This window comes from Leptonychotes weddellii, chromosome 11, assembly GCF_054177405.1.
Source record: "Leptonychotes weddellii isolate Sample4059 chromosome 11, ASM5417740v2, whole genome shotgun sequence".
Classification (NCBI taxonomy): Eukaryota; Metazoa; Chordata; class Mammalia; order Carnivora; family Phocidae; genus Leptonychotes; species Leptonychotes weddellii.
This window is the reverse complement of record NC_138379.1, coordinates 11,597,116-11,614,618: the sequence shown is the minus strand read 5'-3', so window position 1 is coordinate 11,614,618 and position 17,503 is coordinate 11,597,116. Positions and strand designations below refer to the sequence as shown.

Sequence of the window (17,503 nt, the reverse complement as noted above, 5' to 3'; positions counted from 1 at the left end):
AGATCTCTTCGTTATTTCACATACCAAAAGAGAGTTCTAAAAGCAAGTTTAAAACTTGGATTACATGAATATACAAAACTTCTTGACAAAACAACACAAAAGAAATTAAAATGACAAATGAAAAGCTGAGAAAAAGTTACTACTTATATCACATATAGTAGAGAAGAAAATGACAATCTTATAGGAAAATAGACATAAAATAGAATTAAGTCGTCTATATAAAAGGAATAAAAATAGCCTTTAAACTTTGAAGAATTTTTCAAGCTGACTCAAAATAATAGAAATGCAAAAGAAATCGGCTCTGAACTATCACTTCTCAGCTATCAGAATGACAAAAATCCTAAAGTTTAATGACGTATCCTGTCGGTCAATCTGCAGAGAAGTAGACATTTTATACATCGGGGTCAGGAAGATCCCATGTTTCATGTGATGGGAGCTACTAGCAACCTTACATACACATTCATCCTCTTTCAACGTTCATGGTTCTAGGAATCATTCCCAAAGACAGAGTAGCGGAAGAACTATGCGTAACATCCTCACTAGCATTATTTATAATGACAACAGACTGGATGCATTCCAACATAAAGGTGGTTGAATAACCTATGAGTCACAATAAAAAAGTATCTGGTCGTGAAAATGGGAAGAGGAAGGTTTCTATTTATTGCTGTGGAGGACATTTTCCATGTTCTCCAGTACATTTTTTTTAAGTGAATAAAGACAAGATGTAGAAAAGTTTTTCTAGTAAGATAACTTGTGTGAAAGAAGAGGGAAAGGAAACAAAATTAATAAGGATAGGAAGAGATGGAAGGAAACTCTTAGGAATGTACCTTATAATAAAGCTTTGATTTAGGGGAAATTTGATAGTGGACATATTTTAAAAGACATACATTTAGGTCAAAATGTAAAAATAAATCTTTAAAACTTGAAAACAGATAATAACGAATCTGTTTATAATGTTGGAAACATGATCACACAGTGTAAAACATTTTCTCTAAAGGACAGCACTTTGAGTATACCTTCTCATCATGCAGTGTTTATTTTAGTATAAATAAATAACTATTAAAATGCCATTGAGGGCGCCTGGGTGGCTCAGTTGGTTAAGCGACTGCCTTCGGCTCAGGTCATGATCCCAGGGTCCTGGGATCGAGTCCCCACATTGGGCTCCCGGCTCAGCGGGGAGCCTGCTTCTCCCTCTGACCCTCTCCTCTCTCATGCTGTTTCTCGCTCGCTCGCTCTCCAATAAATAAATAAAATCTTTAAAAAAAATGCCATTGAAACTAAGGTTATCAGCATGAAAGAAAAATTACAGCTCTAAAGTAAGAAAAGGTAAGTAAAAAAATTTTCATCTTAATTTGAATTAGAAATATAGTTTGAAACTATTTCTTATTTGCTCGTCTAAATAATACCACTAATAATGACAACCCAGTAGCAATGTATATCCTTATTCCCCAAATTTCTCTGGAAGGAAATATTTGCTTTCTAAACAGAATTGGAGTTTTTCTGGACAAATAGCTGATCTGAAGTCTGAGGTAGAGATTTAATGAACCTTGAGTAACTTGATTTTCCAGAAATCAAGAACAGTATTTTTTTAAAGATTTATTTATTTGACAGAGAGACACAGCGAGAGAGGGAACTCAAGCAGGGAGAGTGGGAGAAAGAGAAGCAGGCTTCCCACCAAACAGGGAGCCCAATCTGGGGCTCGATCCCAGGACCCTGGGACCATGACCTGAGCTGAAGGCAGATGCTTAACGACAGAGCCACCTAGGCACCCCAAGAAAGCAAAAATAGTATTAACAGCTAGTCAGATCATTTCAAAGAGACATAGGAAGCAATTTGAAATGGCTCCAACTAGCTTATAGTTGACATACAAATGAATATAGACTGCAATTAATTTAAAGGCATCAAATATGTTTAAGTCTAAAAATTTAAATCTAGATACTTTTAAAAAAGAAAAACAGAGTCATTGGTTACCATTAAAGGTTGCTGGGGATTTCAAGGCATTACTCTTAAAACTGGTAAATAAAGGAGATAAATATTTATTCTGTCTTTCCTTTATGAATTGTATTTCAGGGTTACCTAGCGGTTTATGAGGGGGAAATTCAGAAAGAATAAAAGCAGAAAATAAGATGGAATTAGAAAATCACTATTTCTGATCTCCAAAAAAAAAAAAAATGGATCAAGGCAATGGCTTCAATAAGTATTAAAATCATTAAGCAAAATGTTGGTGGGAAATGCTAAAATGAAGTAATCTAGCTGACACTACCTGAATTCACAGATCACACTGAAGATCACTAGAAGCCAGACAATCAAGTTAACATGTGCTTTGCCATTTGATGCAATAGGAGTAGTCAAAACCACATATGAATTCTTGCCTAAAAGAAGCTGCAAGAGTAACCCGGAACTAGTAAGATTTCTTGGTGTATCAGTTTAAAAGAACTGGAGCAGGAACAGGTCAAGGGACACCAAACAAAGCAGTAAGCCAAATGCAGGACATGCAGCATTCCACAAATGGTCCAGTTTTTCCACAAAATTACCTGAACACACATACATGTAGGTACACACGTGCACATGTGCCTGAACACACACACACACACACACAGAACTGTTACATAATATATGGAACATAATGTTACATAATACACTGAATGTTTTCATAAGAAAGGAAACTCAGTTATAACAACAAAATCTGTGGAATTTTTAAGAGTATATTTTCGTTCGGCACTATTTTGGCATGGGTACACATTTTTGTTTCCTTGAATATTTCCAAAAGATTTAAAGTTTTAAAATTACACAGACAAGTCTTTTGATAAGTTTTATTGTCTCAGATTATTTCTGCAGACCTGAAATTTTCAGTGGTAATTTCTTAATGAAAATGTACTACAAAAGTATTCCACTAATGTCATGTGATATTTTGTTATTGTTCTAAGAAATACCAATGTAGTGGCATAAACAGGGCTTTAAAGGACACCCACAGATATACCCAAGTAGGATTCCTTCTTTTCTTTTTGCCATAAATAATGTCACCCTGAAATATCCAAGTTATAATTTTGCAAGCAGGTTTAGATAGCAGAGAACATCACCTCAACTGCAGAATTATTGAGATGCATAATAAAATTGAATGTCTATTTTTTTCAAGTTTTTATTTTAATTCCACTTAGTTAACATACAGTGTAATATAAGTTTCAGGTGTAGAATTTAGTGATTCTACACTTACATACACTACTCATTGCTCATCACAAGTGCACTCATGAACACTCATCACCTATTTACACCCTCCCCAGTAACCCTGTTTGTTCTCTATAGTTAAGAGTCTGTTTCCTGGTTTGCTTCTTTCCCCCCACCTATGTTCCTCTGTTTTGTTTCTTAAATTCTGCATATGAATGAAATCATATGGTATTTGTCTTTCTCTGGCTGACTTACTTTGCTTAGCATAATATCCTCTAGCTCCAACCATGTTAGGTGTTGGTGAGGATGCAGAGAAAGGGGAATCCTCTTACGCTTGATAGGAATACAAACTAGTGCAGCCACTCTGGAAAACAGTATGCAGGTTCCCTCAAAAGGCCAAAAATAAAACTACCCTATGATCCAGCAATGGCATTACTAGGTATTTATCCAAAGGATACAAAAATATTGATTTGAAGGGATACATGCACCCCGATGTTTATAGCAGCATTATCAATAATAGCCAAATTATAGAAAGAACGTAAATGTCCGTTGATTGAATGGATGAAGAAGATGTGGTATATACACAACTCTACGGTCAACTAATCTTCAACAAAGCAGGAAAGAATATCCAAAGGTAAAAAAGACAGTCTTTTTAATAAATGGGGTTGGAAAAACTGAGCAGCCACATGCAGAAGAATGAAGCCGGACCACTTTCTTATACCATACACAAAAACAAATTCAGAATGGATGAAAGACTGGGGCACCTGGGTGGCTCAGTCGTTAAGCACCTGCCTTCCCCTCAGGTCATGATCTCAGGGTCCTGGGATCGAGCCCCGCATCGGGCTCCCTGCTCAGAGGGGAGCCTGCTTCTCCCTCTCCCACTCCCCCTGCTTGTGTTCCCTCTCTGTCAAATAAATAATCTTAAAAAAAAGAAAAAAAATGGATGAAAGACCTAAATGTGAGCCAGGAATCTATCAAAATCCTAGAGGAGAACACAGGCAGCAAACTCTGTGACCTTGGCTGCAGCAACTTCTTACTAGACACATGGCTGGAGACAAGGGAAACAAAAGCAAAAGTGAACTATTGAGACATCATCAAGATAAATCTTGCACACGCTGAAGGACAAAATCAATAAAACTAAAAGGCAGCCTATGGAATGGGAGAAGATATTTGCAAATGACATATCTGACAAAGGGTTAGTATCCAATATCTATAAAGAACTTATCAAACTCAATATCCATAAAACAAATAATCTAGTTAAGAAATGGGCAGGAGACATGAATAGACATATTTCCAAAGAAGATATACAGATGGCCAACAGACACATGAAAAAATGTTCCACATCCCTCATCATCAGGGAAATACATATATATATATATAATTTTACCATGCTGTACATGATCTTGAAAATTTCAAGATTTCTGTTATAATAAACCTGACTAAAGATAGGAAGTTCAGTGGAGTGGACATTTGTTTTGGTTTGTCTATGTTTTGTTTTATTTTGACTGCAGTTTCAATAATCACTTCTGAAACATTCTTACCATTCTTTGTGTACTATCTCCTCTCTGCACTGAAATTCCTCATAATTCTGGTAGTTTGGCTCTATTCCCAGTTCCTTTGGAAAGTCATATTTATTTATTTATTTATGTATTTAATTTTTAAAAAAGATTTTATTTATTTATTTGAGAGAGAGAGAGAGAGCACATGAGAGGGGCGAGGGTCAGAGGGAGAAGCAGGGAGCCCGATGCGGGACTCGATCCTGGGACTCCAGGATCATGACCTGAGCTGAAGGCAGTCGCTTAACCAACTGAGCCACCCAGGCGCCCTGGAAAGTCATATTTATTATTCAATAAAGATTCATGATACGCCGACTTTATGCTAGTCATTCACCTAGGAGCTTGGAATATATTAGTGAGCAAAGCAGTGAATGGTCTCTGCTTTCCTGGAACTTTTATCTTAGCAGGGGAAAACAAGCAACATACAATGAAAGAAATAAGGGTTAAAATATATTTGAACCATGTGAAGTACTTTAAACACTCAATTAGGTAGTAAAGTAGCTCCTGCAGGAAAACAGTAAGTCCATGGAAGGTTTCAATGAAAAGGTACATTTGAACAAAAACTTAAAGGAAAGCATTTCAGCGTACAGGAAACATGAGTAGAAAAGACCATAGAGAATGAGTAGGTAATATTTTTTTTTTTGAAAAACAAAAAGCAAGGGAAAAAAGCAAGGAGGTCAGTCTAGCTGGAGGAAGAAGAGGTGGGAAAGAGTAATAGAATAGGACAAGATTTCAAAGGGACTAGATCGTTTTCTCAACTTGATGTTTAATTTTGTAAGTATTTCTGCTTTAACTCTCAATGAATCATAGTGACCTAAAAGTTGGATCTTCACACTTCTGCAGCAGGGTCAGAGTGGATGGTAGGGAGGAAGAGGGTTATGCCCAGCATATGGTAGTCACTCAGTATTTGATAAGGATGATTTTTATAATTCCATAATATTGATAATTGTAGGAAGGTATGGGAGTAATCAGGGGTTGAGGAGGTGATTTTAAAATATAAATTTTGGGGGCACCTGGGTGGCTTAGTCAGTTAAGTGTCTGCCTTCGGCTCAGGTCATGATCTCAGGGTCCTGGGATTGAGCCCCATGTAGGGCTCTCTGCTTATTGGGAAGTCTGCTTCTCCCTCTCACTCTCCCTCTGTGTTTTCCCTTTCTCTTTCTCTCTCAAATACATAAACAAAAAATCTTTTAAAAACAAAAAATAAATTAAATAAAATATAAATTTTTATATAAAATGCTCCCAGCACTGCTCCAGGTTTTCAAGAATTACATCAGAGAAAGGTGATTAATTTTAATTGTTTATTTCATGACCTCAAGAGAATGGGGCAAGACATTATCCCTAGAGTTCATGTCCCAAAGCTTATGCTATAGATATAAGAATATATCCATCAGTCCCAACCAGGAGAGGGCCTACCTTTGCCATCAGCAGGTTTGTTTTTAGATTCTAGAGACAGATTGATATTAACTTCAGTGTAGGGTATCTCTAAAACAACACGGGAGGGGGGAACTTACCCTTTAGATCTAGACAGTTCTTGAGAAATATTTAGTCACTGCAAAAGTAACATATCTGAATATGCAAGGAAGATAGAGTGCATTTATTCACACAGTTTTGTATTAGAGAACCTGGCTCAAATGAACAAAGGGTACCTGGAGTGGGAGAACAGAAGAGGTCTGAAAATGTTGAGGATATGCATTGTCTTGTTTCTTTTTTTTTTTTTTTAAGATTTTATTTATTTATTTGACAGAGAGAGAGATAGCGAGAACAGGAACACAAGCAGGGGTAGTGGGAGAGGGAGAAGCAGGCTTCCCGCCGAGCAGGGAGCCCGATGCGGGGCTCGATCCCAGGACCCTGGGATCATGACCTGAGCCGAAGGCAGACGCTTAACGACTGAGCCACCCAGGCGCCCCATTGTCTTGTTTCTATAAATTATTGAATAAATAGGCAAGGTAGAATAGAGAAAATTTAAATAAAATGAAACTAACAGAGTTGGAACAGACTCTCTTGTGAAAAAAATTGAAAGGGACCAGCTTTGATTAAGATTATAAAACAGGAAACACATGTGTCTAAGCAAAAATTACAACAAAATGGGGACAACATAGGTAAGAAGATTACAGCTGTCATATTTCTTAGATTCAATGATATAGAAAATTTTTACCAACAATTTAATGATAGCATTTGGGATGCAAGGACCATCATATTAAATGTTACATTAGTTTAAAATAAATTCTTAAATGCTTTAGATAAGTTAAATATTGTATTAAGCAAAAAATGTGATAATTAAAATGTCTGGCTTCATGATGGATTGTCTTTTGAGGTTGTCTTTAGTACTCAGATGTGTGGGTGTGGGGAAGAGAGGGTCATTGAGTTCTCAGTCTCGAATATGATCTGACATCTTTATTGATGGGCCATCTAAAACTATTTTTTGGGTTGTGGGACCAGAGATAACCTTACCAGAGAGATGATTAAGAGTTTCCTGCTATGGGGCGCCTGGGAGGCTCAGTCAATTAATCATCTGACTCTTGATTTCAGCTCAGGTCATGATCTCAGGGTCCTGGAATCCAGCCCTTCGTTGGACTCCACACTTAGCACTGAGTCTGCTTCTCCCTCTCCCTCTGCTCCTCCCCTCCCCCTGCCTCTCAAATAAATAAATAATATCTTTAAAAAAAAAAAAAGAGTTTCCTGGTACGGTAAGATTTCAGAGGTGTTGGGCACCTACTGGAGAAATATGATGATTCTTTTGTATTACTATTTTCTCCTAAAATGTCTTTATAGTGCATTACTACCTCAAGTTTTTTAATCTTTCTCCTTACAGATAATACTGGAACAGAATGAATATCCTCCACGTCTTGAAGGGAGAGGAGATGTGACGAGAGAGAGAGAGAGAGAAAGAGAGTCCTAGGCAAGGAAAGTGCCTAAGTCTGTCTTTACTACACTTAGTTATTTCTGGGAGAGAACATTTCCCTAAATCCCGTTCTCATTTCATCTTGATGCTGCTTTCTAATGGAGCTCTGTGGTCTGTATACTGTCAGCAGACTCTCTTCCATAGGTCCAGATATGGTATGATCATTAATAAAGGAAATATCTTAGTATCTAGACCTAGAACATGGGTCAGAGCCTGATGTGAAGGAATGGACACATGGCTGGGATTCCAATCAGGGCTCTAGTCCCAGATGTGTAGATTGGTCCTTATTCGCATCTCATTGGGGAAGTCAAGGTTTCTCCAGCTTCTGTTTTGTCACCTCTAGAATAAGGAAGTAGACATGATTATCTTTATCATCTATTCTAATTGTATTATCCATCAAGCAATGTGGAAGGATTGACAGGAGCTCACTAGTTGAGAGGATTACTCTGAAAAAAACCTAAGATTTATTTTGATATCAGATTTACTGAGTCAGAAAGAAAAAGATTAAAGTGTTATATGAAATTAATAATAAAGGCACAAATATAAAGTGTTAGGGGTGTTTATTCTTATTTTTTTATTTAAGTTCAATTAACCAACAGATAGTACATCATTAGTTTTTGATGTAGTGTTCAATGATTCATAAGCTGCTTAACACCCAGTGCTCATCAGATCACCTGCCCTCCTTAATGCCCATCACCCAGTTACCCCATCTCACCACCCTCCTCTCTTCCGCAACCCTCAGTTTGTTTTCCGGGGTCCAGAGTCTCTCATGGTTTTTCTCTCTCTGATTTCTTCCCTTTCAATTTTCCCTCCCTTCCCCTGTGGTCTTCTGTGCTAGTCCTTATGTTCCACATATGAGTGAAACCATATGATAATTGTCTTTCTCTGCTTGACTTATTTCACTTAGCATAATCCCCTCCAGTTCCATCCATGTTGATGCAAATGGTAGGTATTCATCCTTTCTGTTCACTGAGTAATATTCCATTGTGTATATGAACCACATCTTCTTTATTCATCTGTTGAAGGACATCTCAGCTCCTTACACAGTTTGACTAATGTGGATATTGCTATGAACACTGGGGTGCATGTGCCCTTTCTTTTCACTACATCTATATCTTTGGGGTAAATACCTAGTAGCGCAATTGCTGGGTTGTAGCGTAGATCTATTTTTAACATCTTGAGGAAAGTCCATACTGTTTTCCAGAGTGACTGTATCAGCTTGCATTCCCACCAAGAGTGTAAGCAGGTTCCCCTTTCTCCACATCCTCTCCAACATTTGTTGTTCCCTGTCTTGTTAATTTTAGCCATTCTAACTGGTGTAAGGTGATATCTCATTGTGGTTTTGATTTGTCTTTCCCTGATGGCAAGTGATGTGGAGCACTTTTTCATGGGTCTGTTAGCCATTTGTACGTCTTCTTTGGAGAAGTGTCTGTTCATGTCTTCTGCCCATTTCTTGAATGGATTATTTGTTTTTTGGGTGTTGAGTTTGAGAAGTTCTTTATAGATCTTGGATACTAGCCCTTTATCTGAAATGTCATTTGCAAATATCTTCTCCCATGGTGTGGGTTGCCTTTTAGTTTTGTTGGCTGTTTTCTTTGCTGTGCAGAAGCTTCTTATCTTGATGAAATCCCAATAGTTCATTTTTTCTTTTGTTTCCCTTGCCTTTAGGACATGTGTCTTGCAAGAAGTTTCTGTGGCCAAGGTCAAAGAGGGTGTTTATTCTTAATGTCACAGTATGAACCTGTGATGTAAAAATTAATTTGTTTGGAAATTTCTCATTTCTGTACTGATTAGAGGACTGACATAATCAGTCATCATATTATGCTAGCCCTATCTTTGTATGAACTTATAATGTTCAAGAGGAATTGAAAGTGTTATAGGAAGATTTGATTTAAAATAACCATAAATCCCTTTATCTCATATTCTTATTTGTAAATATTAAACATTACAGTTAAGAACTTATAAGTTTTTAAGTCCATAATTGTATTGCTTTTTTACTTAAAGAAAATTTTAAAAATGATTTTCATGTTTTAAAATCTTAGACATTTGCATATCTTCATAATAAACACATAGCATAGAGAAATTATGAAAAGATATTTTGCTTCCTCTTCCAGGCTTGCTAAAGGGTAGCTAAACAAACTTCTCATAGCCTCACTCTCTTTAATATTTTTATTTTCAGGACCGATTCAGATTCTGACAAACAAAAACCATCATGTTACTGTCAGAGAGAAATAAAAGTGGGGCTACATTCACTCTCTTGGGCTTCTCGGATTATCCAGAACTGCAAGTCCCCCTCTTCTTGATTTTTTTGGCCATCTGTAGTGTCACTGTTGTAGGGAATATTAGGATGATAGTTATAATCAGGATTAACCTGAAATTGCACACCCCCATGTACTTCTTCCTCAGCCATCTGTTATTTGTAGATGTCTGCTACTCTTCCATCATTGCTCCCAAGGCCCTGGAAAACCCGGTTATAGAAGACAGAAACATTTCATTTCCAGGATGTATAGTACAATTCTTTTTCTTTTGTACCTTTGTGGTAACTAATTCCTTTTTATTAGCTGTGATGGCCTATGACCGCTTTGTGGCCATTTGCAACCCTCTGCTCTACACAGTTGCCATGTCCCAGAAACTCTGTGCCATGATGGTGGTCAGATCATATACATAGGGAGTAGCATGGTCTTTGATACTTACATGCTCTGCTATCAAATTATCTTTTCAGGGTTTCAACACAATCAATAACTTTTTCTGTGAGTTCTCTGCATTGCTCTCCCTGTCTTTCTTTGATACTTACATCAGTCAGTTGCTGCTTTTCATTTTTGCCACCTTTAATGAGGTCAGCACACCGCTCATCATTCTCTTGTCTTATGTATTTATCATTGTCACCATCCTCAAGATGCCTTCAGGCAGTGGCCACCGCAAAGCCTTCTCCACCTGTGCCTCCCATCTGACCGCCATCACCATCTTTCGCAGGACCATCCTCTTCCTCTACTGTGTGCCTAACTCCAAAAACTCCAGGCACACAGTCAAAGTAGCATTTGTGTTTTACACAGTGGTGATCCCCATGTTGAATCCCCTGATCTACAGTCTGAGAAATAAGGATGTCAAGGGTACAGTCAGCAAGTTAATGGACACTGACGTCTTTTCTTTTTGAGCATGTTATTTTAGTAGCGTTTATCCCTGAAATGTTAGTAGCATTTATCCCTGAAATGTAAATAAAGTGTGCCCATAAAGGTTGATTGTAAAGATATCTTTAAAATTAATGAAGAGGTAATGTACAATAGGGTGGATTTTGATTCAAAGACACTACCCTTGTCTCTTGCTTACTGGAAAAAAAAATCAGCAATCTCTCCTATCTTTGGTTTTTAATCTACAAAACTGTGGTAACATAAACTAGCTCCCCATCTGATTGTGAAGACTAAAAGATAATATAGATATCATTTGGAATACTTTGTATAATCTCAATAAACATTAATTTCATTCCCCTTTCTTACAACCCACCTGGAATAGACTAGGCTATCAATAAATACACGAATTTATCTCATAAAAGTACAAGTAGCAGTTAAAATGAGACACAGTCTTCATCTTCAAGGAATGCAAAATCCTGTGTTGACAGTAGGGCAGTGAAGAAAGAGGCCCTTGTGTTTGAAAGAAAGAAAAGTTCAAGTCCATTTTAGGGTTTTAGAATGGTGTACTTAAATATACCTTCAGAAACTAGGTATTGTTTGAACTTGGCTTTGGATAACAGGATGGACAGAGTTTAAGGAGACAACAGGGTACGAGGGGTAGGTAAAAAAGACACCCAGAAACATGCCTCAAACTCAGGGAATTATCAGATGAATCAATCTTAGGAAGATGCATGTAAGTTAATGAAAATTTGAAAACTGATTATCTGTAACTAATTACATCCATGGAGTTCTTGAAATGTGTGATTATATGCAAGGACACAAACCACAGGCAGTGGTTTGCACCCTACTGGTTTAGGAGGCATTCTACAGCACACCTGGGAGAAATCCTAGAGCCAATCCTGCTTAATGGCTTCTGGAGTCCAGCAGGGAGATGCCGTCCTGGCACCGTCAGAAGCTCTGCTCTTCCTCACGTGGTCTTATGGGTGGCACAGATTTAAAAGCAGCATATGGCCTGATTTTATCTATGATTTTGGGTGTGACTTTGGGCAAGTTACAACAGTCTGTACCTCAGTCACCTTATCGTAAAGGTGCATAACTCTAGTGATCACACTGATTTTTTTTTTTAAAAATTGTATTTATGTATTTGACAGAGAGAGACACAGCGAGAGGGGGAACACAAGCAGGGAGAGTGGGAGAGGGAGAAGCAGGCTTCCCGCCGAGCAGGGACCCCGATGCGGGACTTGATCCCAGGGCCCTGGGATCACGACCCAAGCCGAAGGCAGCCGCTTAAAGACTGAGCCACCCAGGCGCCCCAATCTCACTGATTTTTATAAAGATAAAATGTGTTAATAGTTGTATTCAGAACAGTGCCTAGGACATAGAAAGTGGTCAGTATATGTGAGCATTTATTACTAGTCTCAGTAAAGGAGGTTCATTATTCCCACCCATTTCTGGTATTTGGCAGAACTCTGGTTTGACTTTTCAGACCCCATGCCTTCCAGGAAGGAGTTCTTCAGTAAAACACAGGCAAAGTTTATAAGACCTATTCATATATTTCATAATGACAGTATGATCCCCGGTTCTCCAAGCAATGCTAGGATGCAGGATACATTGCTCTGCAATATATCATGAACTCTGAAAGGAACCTTGTTGGATAATAATAACATGTACCAAGCTGGGATAGCTTTTCTCCTTGTTTATACTTCATAGAGGTCATTAGTTGTTTGAGTCTCAGGATAGTATGGTTTTCTTGATATCTCATGTATATCCCACAGAGATCAGTAATTATTTTGGGAGGCTTAAGGAACATGAGTCCCAGAGATATGTACACACAAAAACATAAAGCCTTTCCATGACTGCATCTTCAGAAACAGAGGAAGCGATATTCACCCACAGGTTAGTTGGGCTCTACTCTCTTTTCTTGGGAATGGACTTAAATGATATTTTTTCAGAGCTAGAAGCTTTCTCTCTCTTTTTTTTTTTCTCATAAGGTAAGTTATTATAGCCACGTATACAAGAAGGAGGAACAGTAGAGGAGGGCCGTAGTATTAAACATATTTATAAAAATCTGTGTTTTGCTCTTTCTTAATTAGAGAGTATTTTAAGAAATGCCGTGTTTGGATCACTTCTTTATGAAAACGTTTTTTCTTTGTGTATTGAGAAACAATCTCAATGGGGGATGGAAACAGTCTAATTTGCAGGACCAAATACCTTGGTAAGAGGTGTAAGAGGGAAAAGGGTGTAAGCAAGTTGGAAAGAATACTTGGTCTCCCCCCAATCTTCTTTCACCTCGCTCACACTGACTCATTCATGGAACCTGGAAAAGACCACATGGAAATTCCCAACAGTCACTCTGATGCTGAGAGCTGCAGGAAGGGGGCCTCAGGACTTTGTGGAGGGACACAGACATGGGGATCACCTCTGAAGCAGAAAGGAGAGGAATTATTTTGGTCTTGGGGACCACACTTAGAAATGTCTTTCCATAGCAGGCTTCTCAACCTTAGTACTGTTGACCTTTTGGGCCACATACTATTTTTGTGTTTGCATGTGTAGTTGGTATGTGTGTGGGGGGAGGCTGGGGTGGGGCTGCCTTGTGCATCTTTGAGTATTCAGCAGCATCCCTGATCTCTGACCACTAGATGTCACTAGCACTCCTTCTTATTGTCACAGACAAAAATGTCTTCAGACAGAGACCAAAGTCCCGGAGGGATCAAAATCTCTCCTGTTGTGATGAACATTGGGTGTTATATGCAACTAATGAGTCGTTGAACACGACATCAAAAACTAATGTTGTACTACATGTTGGCTAACTGAACATAAAAAAAAATCTCTCCTGGTTAAGAACCACTTCTCTATAAATAAACAAAATCCTGATTTTTCACCTTTAGACCGGAAAACAGTCCAGGTTTTCAAGATTATGTACTACACTGAACTCAGAAAGAGACAACTCACTTATACTACTCATCGAAGAGAGAAGTCATATTATCAGAATAATTATTTGTCTTCAAACTGGGATTTCTTTTTTTTTTCACATTTCTAAAAATTTTTTAATGAAAAAGTTATCTTTCTGTAAACATTTCATTATACTACAAATTAAACATTTGAATCCATTACAGACCACCTCTTAAGTCTTAAAAACCAGGATAAAACGTTGAAATTTAAAAGTAGTCTTAAATATTATATAGGCTAGCAATCCTTATATCACCCCTGCATTAACTTGCAAATTATTCAACTACTTGTGACATCAATTATTGGAACTCTGAGATACTATCCTTAACTAGAAATGTTTCAAGTTGTGACTTACATCGTAGAACTCTTAAAAACAAGCCTATTTCAGTTGTTCAGATCCTTAACAAATGATCTTTATTACTCAATTTTCTTCAAGATTTCAACTGGGACTTCTTAAGGCACATACGCTTTATCTCTTTGAAGTCATTTGAAAAAAGGGGAAATACCTGACTGCATTGAATTTTAGTGTAGACTCTTTCCTCCAGGAATAACCAACGTGTCTCCACGTCATGAATTAAGGCAAGTTTCTACATTTTTTTTCAAATGATTAGAATAAAATATTCACTTTTCATGGATTTTGTGAGGGTTAAATATGCAAAGCAACTTATGTATATACATATAATATTCTCTCTGTGCAATCTAGCTTGCTATTTTTTTAAGGATTTATTTATTTATTTGTCAGAGAGAGAGAGAGAGAGCTCAAGCAGGGGCAGTGGGAGAGGGAGAAGCAGGCTCCCCGCTGAGCAAGGAGTCCTTTGTGGGGCTGGATCCCAGGACCCTGGGATCGTGACCTTAGCCAAAGGCAGACGCTTAACCGACTGAGCCACCCAGGCATCCCATGGCTTACTATTTTTTAACTTACCATTGTATCATAGTTATTTGTCAGGTCATTAAATGTTCTTCAAAAATATCCCTTAATAGCTGCGTAGTTTTCCATAATATATATGTACCATAGCTTTGACCATTTCCCTCTTGTTTGACACTTGATTTCTGACTTTTACTATCATAAATAATACTACAATGCAGCAGCAAACATTTAATACTTTCATATGTACATCTCTGATCGCTTCTTCAAATGGATTTAAAGCAGTGAATGTATTTGTCATCTAAGTCTTTATAAGGCTTCAGAGTCATAGTTAGAGGAAGTTTGAATCCAAGTGCCAATTCCCTGAACAATGGCTGGCATGGGATAGCTTAATTAACAAAATCACTATGTTAATTTTATAGAAAAAAAGCTAGTATGGAGCATAAAAGCTACTTCTCCATCTAAAACATACTGATAAAAAATGAACACTTGTGGATTAACAATCTTCAATACATGGACTTTTCATCATTTCAGTGGAAAACAGAGAAGAATGCTGTGTATTTTTAAAAATTATTTCCCGAGATCTCAGTATTTTCAGTACTCATTAAACATTTTGCCAAAAAAGAGGGATTTCAGTTTCATAAAACAATATGGCTAATTAAATAATGTTTGATGTCTTTCCAATGACTCAGTTTCAAGCTCTGAATTGTGTAGGACTCCTTTAAGGGATCATATAAGCTGTTATGGTGTGATTGTTTTTGTGTGACCTGTGAATTAAACTGGTATCTTATGCATCTTCGCCACAATGCCTGCAAATTTCCTAAACTTCAGGAAAGCAATGTCCTGTTTCTTCACTGAAAACATTAACTTTCTTATTTGTTATCATGTCTTTTTTTTAGGAGACAGTCAAAAAATGAATTTGGAATCATATAATGGAGAGTAACTATTAATATTTTTCTCTATGCTCAATAAAGTGGGAACATGGGGGAGGAGAACTGCACCTCTGTGACAGAGTTCATTCTTCTCGGATTAGCAGATGCCCCGGAGCTGACAGTCTTCTTCTCCCTGGTGTTCCTTCTCATCTATGGCGTCACTGTTTTGGGAAATCTAGGCATGATTGCATTGATTCAGGTCAGCTCTCAACTTCACACTCCCATGTACTTTTTCCTCAGCCACTTGTCCTTTGTGGATTTTTGCTACTCCACGATCATCGTGCCAAAGATGCTGTCCAATATCTTAAACAGGGACAAAGCCATCTCTTTCCTGGGATGCATGGTGCAATTCTACTTGTTTTGTACCTATGCAATCACTGAGGTCTTCCTGCTGGCTGTGATGGCCTATGACCGTTTCGTGGCCATCTGCAACCCACTGTTGTACATGGTCACCATGTCCTGGCATCTCTGTATGGAGCTCATGTCTTGCTGCTACCTCTGTGGGATGGTGTGTTCTCTGATCCACTTGTGTTTTGTTCTTGAGATCCCATCCTACAGATCAAATGTGATTAACCACTTCTTTTGCGATCTACCCCCTCTCTTATCGCTTGCTTGCTCTGATGTCTCTATTAATGAACTGTTGCTATACATCCTGGCCACCTTCAATGAGATGACCACCATCGTGATCATCCTCACTTCCTACTTGCTGATTCTCATCACCATCCTGAGGATGCACTCTGCAGAGGGAAGGCGCAAAGCCTTTTCCACCTGTGTCTCCCACCTCACAGCCATCCTTGTCTTCCATGGAACAATTCTTTTCATTTATTGCCGGCCCAGTTCTGGCAACAGTGTGGAGACTGACAAAGTGGCCACGGTGTTCTACACCATAGTGATCCCCATACTGAACCCCCTCATCTATAGCCTGAGGAACAAGGATGTGAAAGAAGCTCTCAAGAAAATATTGAGATCTAGATTACCTTTTGAAAAACTATTTTCTTAATTAGACTCAGAGTTTCATCAGAGACTTTTAATGAGGGGCTGATTTTGGGTGGATGTGAACAAAAAGTAAAGTAGGGAAGAATATTATGAGCTGGGGGACTATGCATTCTTTTTTGTTTTCCACTTGCTTATCTTATTAAGCAATATATTATCTCCTTATGGATAATTCAAAGGCACTTGGTGCCTTTGCTCTTCTTCTCCAATCTCTAATTGCTTTGAAAGGGCTTGGGGTGGTATTGTTAGACTCAATATCTTGGTTTGAGATAACTTCAATGTATTTCTCACAAAGTGCACATCAACAGACATATCTTTTCATCATCATTAAAGCATGCAACCTTTTTTATTAAAATAATTTCATTTTTTACATGGAATAAGTGTACATCTGTCTGATATGGTTTTTAATAAAAAGTTTAATAAAAGTTTTAATAAATAAATTTCTGAGAATTTTCAATCATTTTTGTTTTTTTAATTACTTTTTCCATTGCAATATTATAATCTTAGGACTTTTAAAACTTCTTTTAAGGGGATTAAGAAGCACAAACTTCTAGTTATAAAATAAATAAGTCACAGGAGTGAAAAGTACAGCAAAGGAAATACAGTCAATAATATTATAATAATGTTGTGTAGTGACGGATGATAACCACACTTATATGGTGAGCACTGTGTAATGTACAGGATTGTCAAATCATGAAGTTGTACCCCTGAAACTAATATAACATTGTATGTCAACTATACGTCAATAAAATAACAAATAAGTTTAAAAAAACTTTTTCTTCTACAAAATAGAGATAATACTCTAATTTTCTAATAAGATATCCATGAAAATTAAATGATGTATCTTAAATTCTTATCACTATATATGGTATATTATAAGTGATTAATGAGGTATTTGCCGATATTACTATCGTTACTTTTAGTTTTACCTTTTGTTCTCTAGTCTATCTTATTTCTTGATTAAATAAGTAGATCATATATTTGATGGCTTACCTTTCTTAAGTTTCTGGGGT

The 17,503-nt window shown here is 37.5% G+C and overlaps 2 protein-coding genes across 2 annotated transcripts; both read left to right on the top strand.

The window, feature by feature from the left end:
* Window positions 1-9,835: 9,835 nt before the first annotated feature.
* OR5D18 (olfactory receptor family 5 subfamily D member 18) lies at window positions 9,836-10,777 on the top strand. The gene is given in 1 exon segment (XM_031018079.2): window positions 9,836-10,777. A coding segment is annotated over 1 exon segment (942 nt).
* A 4,654-nt stretch (window positions 10,778-15,431) lies between these two features.
* Window positions 15,432-16,497, top strand: LOC102726744 (olfactory receptor 5L1-like). The gene has a single exon (XM_081798951.1). The coding sequence runs from the start codon at window positions 15,547-15,549 to the stop codon at window positions 16,495-16,497; it is 951 nt and encodes a 316-aa protein (XP_081655077.1). The 5' UTR covers window positions 15,432-15,546.
* Window positions 16,498-17,503: the final 1,006 nt, after the last annotated feature.

Bases quoted from the DNA above. Each gene is read 5' to 3' on its own strand.
- LOC102726744 (XM_081798951.1), top strand. From the start codon at position 15,547: ATGGGGGAGGAGAACTGCACCTCTGTGACAGAGTTCATTCTTCTCGGA.